General features: G+C 51.2%; 1 protein-coding gene across 4 annotated transcripts in view; it reads left to right on the top strand.

Annotated features, from left to right (window-relative positions):
* The first annotated feature begins 265 nt into the window (after window positions 1-265).
* Window positions 266-10,234, top strand: part of Padi4 (peptidyl arginine deiminase 4) — a 30,443-nt gene continuing 20,474 nt past the window's right edge. For 3 of the 4 annotated variants that reach the window (XM_074081211.1, XM_074081210.1, XM_020170471.2), the window contains exon 1: window positions 266-396. In XM_074081211.1, coding sequence (XP_073937312.1) covers window positions 305-396 — 92 coding nt within the window. In that variant the 5' untranslated portion in view covers window positions 266-304. Of the gene's footprint in view, window positions 397-5,631; window positions 5,893-10,234 lie in introns of all 4 variants that reach the window. The other variant, XM_074081212.1, reaches the window with a different exon arrangement.

Here is a 10,234-nt window from a genome sequence, read left to right as displayed (position 1 = left end):
CAGGCGAGTTCAGACTGAGGACATAAGGACTGGGTCCCGAACTCCTCACTCCCAGGCTTCTGAGCCCTCAGCCCTGTCCAGGAAAGTGGCATTCCCTCTTCCTGCCACCGATTCTGGTATAGACGCCCATCTGGGGATCCCAGGGGCAGCCCCAGGGCAGAGAAGGGCCGACGGGCTGACAACCCACACCCGGGACCTGAGTGGGGAGGGCTGGGCCACTGGGCCACAGGCCGCAGGTGCTGACTCACAGCCGGCTGGGCTGTATAAAGGAAGCAGCCCAGGGCTTCCTGCAGCTGGCCCCACGATGGCCCAGGGTACAGTAATCCATGTGGCCCCAGACCAGCCCACCCATGCCGTGTGTGTGCTGGGCACAGCGGCTCAGCTGGACGTCTGCCGGTGAGAGGGGCACCTTAGGGTGTGTGGGAGCAGGGCGCGGGATGCTAGCAGCCGGTTCTGCTTACGTACAGGGTGGCACAGGCTCAGGCTCCAGGGCTCCAGGCTCAGTAGACACAGCCCGAGACTGGAGAGATAAGCCAAGCTCCTAGAAGGTGCCAGGCGCCATGACCAAGTGCGGGTCCCCAGGACTTCAGCACAAATGAATTATGGGGCAAACAGAGCTGTCAGACAGGGTCTGTGCTTTGCCTAAGGCTGCATAGCAAGTGTGGGCTGGAAGCAAGGCTAGAACCATGCTTCCTGACCCAGGATGCTCCAGCCAAGCCTTTCTCACTGTCTGTGACAGCATGGCAGTGGCTCTCTTTAGAGCCAGACAGGCCAAGGGGGAACCTCCCCCTGCTGTGAGCTAGTGGGCAGCCTGGGCAGCTGAGCCTGTGTCCCCATCTGTGCAATGGGACAGTGCCCCTGGGGATTCAGTGGGAATGTTGGTTTTGTGCCAGCACAGAGCCAGGCCAATACCCAGCAGTCAGTCATTCACTCATGTGTTTGTGTTTGTTTATTCATTCAACAAATACCGGTTGAGGACCCTCTTGTGTTCCGGGCCCTGTGCCAGGCTCTGAGTTACACAAGATGGTGGGAGTGTGTGCGATGTCGTCGTTACTGTTGTTATCAGTAATCATAGTGACAGCCCTGGCTTTCCCAATCTGGCTGGGCATCCGTGATCCTAGAATGGTGCCCACAGGTGTGTCTGGGACATTTCCTTGGGAGTGTCATCCAGTACCCAACCCCAAGAGCTGGGCAGTGGTAAAGGCCTGGTGGCTTCCCAGGCCACAGAGGAGTGGAAAGTGGGAAGTTAGGGGATAAAGAGCAAAAGAGGCCTGATGTCCATGAAGACATCAGCCCGACTCCTCTGACAATGGGCTGCTTGGTGGGGGTAGAAGGGAGCTAGGTCAGGGCTCTACCAACAACGTGCCCAGGCTCACCCTCCACCCAGCTCTGAGGAGTGGTGGGTCGGGGTCCTGAGTGCTTCAGGGTGGGAAGCTGGCAGGAGCCAGGCCAAGAGGAGGGCACTGCCACACCTCCCAGAAGGGTGGGGTCGCCAGTGTTTTAAAAGCCTTCTCCTTCAGTTGGACACTGAGCCTGGTCATTGTGTCCCCTAAGTGACTCTCAAGTCATAGCACACGTATAGCTCTGGCCCCAGCCTCCCGAGGAAAGCACTGCCTTCCCATTTTGCAGAAAGGGAAACTGAGGCTCTGAGAAGTTAAATAGCCCAGCTGCTAAGTGGGGGAGTCAGGACACAAACCCAGCAGCCTGGCACAGGACCCTCTTCTCCCTCATTGTCCCTGTCATTCTTATCTGTCCTACCAGCCTCTCAGCAGCCACTGCCCTGTTCCTAAAATGCAGAGGGGGCATCCCTGCTCACCAGCGCTGAGCCCACTGTGTGCTAAGAGACCCAGGGCTAGAAGATGAAGTCATGGGGGCAGAGATGGGAGGCGGGCGTGGACGCCTGTGCCCTGGCTGCTCCCAGAAGCTCTGCTTTGCCTTCTATTCTGGTTTAGAAAGCACATTCCCTCCCATGGGAACACATCGATTACATTCAAACCAACTCCCACTGGGCTGAATATCAATGCCATCCCTGCTTTTCTGTGCTGTGGCTCAGTCAGGGAGGTGTTACCATGGGGTACTGTGCCAGCTCCTTCTCGACCGACCTCTGATCTTTGCAACAACTCAAGAGATAAATGTGATCATTGGCCCCTTTTAGAGATGAGTAAATGGAGGCTTCGAGAAATGAAAACACCTGCCCAAGGTCACGCAAAGATGGACTCAAAGCATGCACACGCTTGCTCACCTGCTTCCCTAGCACACACCACCACCTCCGAGCGCTGTGGTCTACTCCGTCACCTTCCAAAGAGCTGGGGAGAGGCCTGGAATGGATGGTAGCAGACGACAGAAGGGGTCACTCTTTAGGTACCATCAATGGATGGCTCTCCTCTTTTTTCATGGTCTCAAAAGAGACTCAGAGTGACAGTGAGGAGGGTGGGCAAGTTTGTGAACGCCTCTAGGCTCAGTTTACCTAGCTGTAAAATGGGAACATTAGCACCCCCTGCTGGGCGTTGGGTAGGATTAAATCATGTATCATCCACTGTGTACGCTGTGCCCGTCCGGCAGGAGTCCCCTTTCCTGTAAGGACCACATGAGCTTCTGTGTGTAAGAGCATTGCGCCAGGCACCGAAAATGTCCCCCTCCCTCCCTCTGCCGTCCCCATCCCCAGGCCACAGCCCAGGGCAGCTGGGGAGGCCTGGGTCCCTTACACAGTGTGGTGAGGATGGGGAAACAGCCGTGTGGAGCCAGGAAAACGAGCTCCTGGCAGAGAAACAAGGGCTGTTCAGTTTCAGCTTGGCCGAGAGGTGGGTAGTGTGTGAAGCAGCTCAAGCAGAGAGGCTCCCCAAGGCGGGAATTCCCCCTCCAAGCCCCCCCCCGACCCCCCCACCCCACTTCATTCCTTCTCATTATCTCCCCACACTGAACAGCTGTCAGTCCGGCCCACTAAGCCTCACAACGACCTGGGAAGCATGGGATGTTATTCACATTGTTCAGAGGCCCAGGGTGGGTCGGTGGCTAGCCCAAGGTCACACAGCCTGGGGGAAGCAGCCCAAGGTCATTACCACTCTCCATCCGTTCAAGGCTGCCTGCTGCTCTCAGGCTGGCCTGGGAGAGGTTTCCGGTGGGCAGCTGAGCCATGGCGGGGAGGGTGGGGGAGGTGAGTGTCTGACCCAAAACCTCTCCCACTGGGCAGTGCCACCCTTTTTGCCGTGTGAAAGAGGAATTCTTCGTTTCATTTTAGATGAGAATCCAGGGGCTGTGAGCTGCGTTCCCAACCCTGACAACTCAGTCCCCATCCTTGGTGACGTCACAGCACAGGGCTGTACCTGTCACCTGGGCCCCCAGTGACTCCCTGGCCCACAGCTCAGCCTGACCCCAGCTCTGTCGATGCCCCGTCCACCTGAGCGTGATCGCCTCCTTCATTTCTATCGCGTCCCATGTTGGACACGGGATCTCCGCATGGCGTTCTCCGTGGAGGGAAGGAGGTTGACTTCAGTTCAGTTCCTTGTGTCTCTGTCTTCTCGGCCCTCTACCCAGGACCCCAACATTCCCTTTTCCCTCCTACCCCTGGATTACTCAAGGGACTTTCAAGACTGCTTTCTCACCTCCCGTCTCTCCCACTTGAGATCCTTCCAAAGGAGGCAGTTCTGGGTTTCCTCCTCCACTGATATCATTCGATTGTGCTACTCCCTTCCTCCAGAACCTATCCTGGCTCCCCATTACCCGTGTACTGAGTCCCATCAACCCAAGCACTCTGAGCCCCGCTCCTTCCAGCTTCATCACCTTGCAGTCTCTTGAGTGAGAAATGGGGGCGTTCCTCCCGTCCAGTCCGACAAGTCTGTTAACTTTGACACGATTCCTCCCACCCCGTAAGCCAGAACCCTCGATTTACACTGGGCCATGCCTAGTTATCTGGTCCTCCTCGGGTTCCACTCAGTCAAGGGTAATTCAGCAGCCTCGCGTCTACCCCAGCACCTGAGGGAGCCCAGGGCACCCTGAGGACGGGGTCCTGTCAAAGCAGAGACCACCGGACCCAGCAGGCCTCAGGAGCCCAAGAATCCGCTTTTCCAAGTTCCCAGGTGAGGCTGTGGCTGCCACTGCTGTTCCGGGGACCACACTTTGAGAATAGCCAGGTCTCCAGGCAGGTGGGGCAGAAACAGAGAAAGAAGTGGCCACGGTGTGGTGGCAGTGGCATCAGGCAGGGCCGTAAATGGACCCGGACCTGCCATGGTTGGCCAGGACCTGGACGAGTCACCTGGCATCTCTGAACCTGTTTCCTTATCTGTGGGATGAAGATAACAGCGCCAGCCTCCCAGGGTGACTGTGAAAACAGGCTAGAGCCACTTGGAGGAGAGCTTCACCCTGGTGAAAGTCAACTTGGGCCACGCCGTCAGGACAGGAGAGGGTGCCACACTTCCAGGTTTGCGTCTTTTGCGCACATGACCAGGCAAACGCTGGCAGGGGGACATTCAATTGGCTAGAACATGTCGCCTGCATGTCCTCCTCCCCCTCCTCCTCCTTATGAGGACATGGGCTTGGCTTCCAGGGGTTTGGGCTTTCTGCCACCTTCCAGAATGCAGCCATCGCACCACTCAAGGAGCAGCATTTCATGTAAGATCAAGTGAGAGACGTAGACACAGTGGCTGCATTAATTTCCCATCGCTGCTGTGACAAAGCACCGCAAAACTCGCAACTTCAAGCAGCACCCACGTAGCATCTCACAGTTCTGGAGGTCAGAAATCCAGCAATGGCCCCCACAGGGCTAAAGTCAGGTGTTGTGTCACCTCTGGAGGCTGGGGAGGGAGGGGGTCCAATGCCAGACTTTTGAGCCTTCTAGGGATCACCTGTGCTCTCGGCTCCTGGTTCCTTCCAGAATGTTCTCTGTCTGGCCTCTGCTTCTGTCATCACATTTTCTCTGATATCAAATTCTTCTTCCTCTTATAAAGACCCTGGTGGCTACACTGGGCCCACCCAGCAAGTCTTTTCATGTAGGGTGTCATATCACAGTTCTGGGGATTGGATTCTGGCACTTTTGTGACCAGTATTCTTCCGCTGCAGAGGGAATCTGGTGTGAGCAGGAAGCCCCTCTCCAGCAAAGGGAGGATGTGCTGGCCAAGGTCACATTGTGTGAGTCTGGCCTTGGGGCTGGACTGCACTGGGGGGAGTGGGGAGAAGGGAGAACACTGAGGAGGAAAGACGTAAGCAAAGCCTGGAGCTGGGGGAGCAGGGGGTGGCAGGGCAGGTGTGGCCAGCTGTCAGCTGTGTGCACTTTGTCCCCAGGTAGGGGGAGAACTTGGGACAGCCTGGCAGGGCCAGGGCCCTAGGGGGGCGGAGAAGCAATGCAGCCAAGGCTGAGTTTGGGAAAGTGACTTCACCAACCCTTGCCTCAGTTTCCTCATCTGTAAAATGGAAATGGTAAGGGTATCTACCATGGTGGCCAGAGCTGAATGTGAAGAGAACTTGAACCCAGCCTGGTATAGAGTGGACACTCTGTGCGTGAGCTGCGTCTTGAAGAACTCATGACTGACTCAGGGTGGGTGGAGTGAAGGCCGAAGCCCAGGGGTGGGGAAAGGAGAAGAAATGAGACAGAGGGACTGGAATGTCGGGAAGTTTTCTCCCTTTTGACCATTTCAGATTTCTTCGACACTTACCTCAGTTTCATTCCCTAAGGGAAAAATGGCAAGATGTCAGCGACCTGCTAGAGGGCTGAGACTCCATTGCCTCCAGGCAGCAGACACTTCTACTGCTGTGCAATAAACCGCCTCAAAATAGTGTCCTGCTGGGTGCCGGTGGCTCATGCATGAAATCCTAGCCACTCAGGAGCCAGAGATCAGGAGGATTGCAGTTCGAGGTCAGCCTGAGCAGAAAGTTTACTCTCCTGTACTCCAGGAAGGTGTAAGTAGGAGGATTGCAGGCCAGGCCAGCCCGGCCATAAACTCAACACCCTATTCAAAAAATACCTAAAGAAGGACAAGGAGTGTCACAAGAGGTAGAGCACCTAGAGTGCCTGTCTAGCGAGCGTGAAGCCCTGAGTTCAAACCCCAGCACCGCCACAAAAACCAAACAAACAGAAAACCAAGTAAACAAACAACCCTTAGAGTGTTGGAATAGTTTTGTTGACCAGCTCAGTTTCTGCAGGTCGGGGTCCAGTGAGGTGTGGTGGGATTCCAACAGGCTGCAACCAAGGATCTGTGGCACTGCAGTCACATGGGACTTTACACGGGAAGGTGACACTGCCACACGCACCCACTGGCTGTTAGAGGACTCAGATCCTTGCAGAGTCTCTTGGGATCTCAGGCTGTTGGTTGGAAGCCCCCCTCTGTCCTGGGCTTCTCCCTTGCTCACAGGCAGCAGTTGGTTTCATCTGGGTGAACCAAGAGGGAAAGAGAGACAGGGAGAATGAGAGCAACGATGAAAAAGAAGGAGAGCACAAGTCTTTTGCGACCTCATCATGAAAGTGCCACCTGTCACAGTTGCCTTTTCCTGTGGGTAGGTCTGGCCCACTCTAAGGGGGGCACTGCACAAGGGCATGGACACCCCGCATGGGAACTGTTGGGGTGGCTATAGTTTGGATCTAGAGTGTTCCCCAAAGGCTCAGCTATTGAAGGCTTGGTCCCCAGAACATGGTACTGTCGGGAGATGATGGAACCTTTAAGAGGTGGGGCCTAGTGGCAAGAAGTTAGGTCACTGGGGGGGTGCCCTTGAAGGGAAATGTTGGGAGCTGACCCCTTCCTATCTCTATCGTTCTCTACTTCTGGGCTGTCATGAGGTAAATAGGCCTCTCCCATCATGCATGTCCTGTGCTTCATGATGTCCTGTGCTGCCACAGGCTCAAAGCAACAGGGCCATGTGATCATGGACCAAAGACTCTGAAATGTGGGGATAATGAGACTTTCCTCTTTTTCTTTCTTTCTTTTTTTTTTCTTTTTAGCAGTACTTGGGCTTGAACTAGGGCCCCATGTTTGCTAGGCAGGTGCTCTACCACTTGAACCATGTATTTTGCAATAGGGTCTTCCATTTTTGCCCAGCCAGTCTCAAATTTCAATCCTACTACCTACACTTCCCAGGTCAATGATTGCAGGCAGGCATCACCACACCTGGCTCAAACCTTTCCTGCTCTTGAGTTGACTGTCTTGGGTATTTTATTCCGGTAATGCAAAGCTGACTAGCATAGGTGCCTTCCTAGAAATCTGCCTATCACACACTTTGCCTGTATATTTCTCAATCACGACCACATATAGCTTTTAACATAGAGATAAAAGAACTTTGTAATAAAAATAGAAAATAGAATCTGGAGTATCTTTGTGACCTTATAGAGTTCATTCTGCCTCTCTGGGGAGTCTCCTAGGCACTGTGTGACTTGGCTATAATCTGTAGTCCTTCTCTGTCCATGGGTATTTGGACTATGCAGTGTTGCTCCCAGGGACAGAAAGGGCCGCTCGGAACCTTCTCGGGTGTGTCAACTCACATACACGTGGAGAAGACTCTCCAGGGTGTGATGCTTGTTGGGTTGGGAGGATCACACCAAGCTGGTTCACAGCTGGCTAACTTCACACTCCCACGAGCAGCGTGTTCTAATCTGCATTGAGCCACAGAGGCTATAAATTATGTGTCACCAATCGAGCGGGTGTACAGCCCTGCATCTTTGTGTCCCTAACATCGTCATTTCCTCATTTACAAGTGAAAGGGAGAGTGTCTTCATGTGGCTGTCATCCGTTTGCATCCCAGCTTCTCTGGAGACCTGTGGATGTCTTTTGCCTACTTTTCCTGTCGGGTTGCTTTTTCTTACTGATCAACCTAGCTTATTTAAATATTCTAGATGCTAAGCTGTTGTTGTTCTAAGTTGTGATTATATTCCCATTGTCTTTCCACCTTAGAGTGTATTTTGGTAAACAGAAGTTACTTATTTTCCTCCAGTTGGCTTTATCATCTTTTCCATTGTTTATTGGCTTTTGTGTGTTGCGTGTGGTCCTGGGGCTTGGACTCAGGGCCTCATGCTTGCTGGGCAGGTTCTCTACCATTTGAGCCACTCCACCAGCCCATGTTTTCTGGTTTTATGTCTTGTTTCAGAAAGAGCAAATAGATGAGCTCCTGCGTCTTCTTTTAGGGGATTCAAAATTCTGCCATATACATTGAAGTCTTTGTCTTCCTGGAGCTGAAGTTTTGTGTATGGCGTGAGGCTGGGATTGATTTGATTTTTTCATTGTTTTTCTAATTTAATTATTTTTCACCTGGATGAGCAATCGTCTCAGCATTATTTATGAGATAGTTTTTACTCTCCCCAGGTCCCTGCCAGGCCACTCTATCACAGATCAAGTCTCACCCCTCTCGAGTCCCATTCTCCCTTTGCCTTGGCCTCAGTTGTGACAGTACTATCCAAATTCTATGGTGTTATATTAAGTCACACACCTGCTAGAGTAAGTCCCTATTTCCCTGAAAGGATTCCTTGATATCTTGGCCCTTTGGTTTTCCATGTAGATTTTAAAATCAACACGTCAAGTCCAATGAGAAACCCTGGCACTATTTGATGAGAATTTAAGAACTTCTTAACACTTCAACTCTCATCACCCTCCACCCTTTTGTATCTCTCCTTTTTGAAATGTTAATGACTTTGTGTGTATGGATGCTGTTTGTTTAGATTTACCAAAATGTTTACTCTTCTGTTTGTTCACCATTCTCTCCCTCCTCTCAGACCATGCTTCTGCCACTAGTCACCTTCTTTCTAAACTATGCCCTCAGAAGTTGCTTCGGTGAAAGTCTGTTGATTGATTTTTTTTAATTGTAAGTCCAAGTGTGTTTAAAGACAAATACATCCTAACTAATAGAAAACAAATATTTCATCATGAAATACAATGTAGAATGGATATTTAGAGAAAACTTGCTAAAACAGAATTTCAGAACGACGTAGCATATTAGCCATTCTTCCAAATTCTTCATGGGCAGATATCAGAATTTCTCTTTGTTTCCATACGAGTCCTGGAAGCAAATGCTGTGGAGACGGTCACAGCCATGGTCTTCTGGGGCTCACCTAGAGGCTGTGCCCATCATACTTCCTGTCTCTTCCTCCTCCCCTGCATTGGAACATTGTTCACTTTGCTGGACACCTGACACATGATGGTATCATCTTCCCTTGTTTCACCATCTTAGAGAAATCTGTTAAGGCTCTTAAATCTAACAATGGAAAGAATTTTGAAGAGATTCATGGAAAAGGCTCATGAGGTTAGGTCTGGCAAAGATTTATTAACAAAGCAGAGTGAAATAAGGAGAAATAAAAAGGGAAAAGTAACACCCTCTGACATGCAGAGGGTGGGAGCCAGGGTCTCCGAGTCTGTTGATTTTAAAATATCAGTTTTTGTTCATCTGAAAATCTTGATTAAATTATTTTGGGGGATTGCACAATTCTAGGTTAATGGCTATTTTCTCAAAATACTATGACACTATATTACTCAACTGTCTCTGATATTTTATTGTTCCTACTGACGAGTCTGCTTTTGGTTTCATTATCATTCCTTTCTGGGTAGTCACATACTTCTTCCTTTGCTTTATGTATTGATGTTGTTATTAGGTGCATACAAGTTGAGGATATCTTATAGGTGAGTTGACTTTTACCCCATTAGGTTGTGATCTTCTCTACTGATAATAATGTGGTTTTGTCTATTAATTTATTTTGTCCAGTACTAATATATCCACCACAACTCTCCTTTGGATGGTCTCTGGTGGTCTTCTCCAAAGACTACAGCATGTGATCATGGGCTCTCATGCATGTGATGAGTGGGTGCACAGAGAAGGCTAGTCTCTGGAGAGTCCTATCACTTCTCATGTGCTTTAAAAAGTATGTTTTATACAAGACCTAATTGTTCTGTAAGAGAAAGAATATCTGGTCTGCCACAGTTCCAGAAGCAGAAGTCTGTGTGATGCTTTAGAGATGCGTGACAACACTGCTCTGTGTGTCTGCTCACATGTGTGTGTGTGTGCTCACACGTGTGTGTGTGCTCACACGTATGTGTGTGTGTGCTCACACGTGTGTGTGTCTGTGTCTTTGATGTGCACATCCTCTACTGTCTTTCTAGTTCAAGTGCAAGGTCTCCAGGTCAAGGGATTTTCTTGAACTCTCATTACCTCCAGCAACCTAACTGTACTCACTCCACAGTGAGAGTAAGCATGGCCTGGTGTTTACAGCTACTGGGAAAAGGAGGGAAGGCAGGGAGAGTCTGGGTGGGCCTGGCTCTTCCTCACT

Source organism: Castor canadensis, chromosome 7 (assembly GCF_047511655.1).
Source record: "Castor canadensis chromosome 7, mCasCan1.hap1v2, whole genome shotgun sequence".
NCBI classification, from domain to species: Eukaryota; Metazoa; Chordata; class Mammalia; order Rodentia; family Castoridae; genus Castor; species Castor canadensis.
Note: the sequence above shows the minus strand (reverse complement) of the source record. Positions and strands in the feature narration are given on the sequence as shown.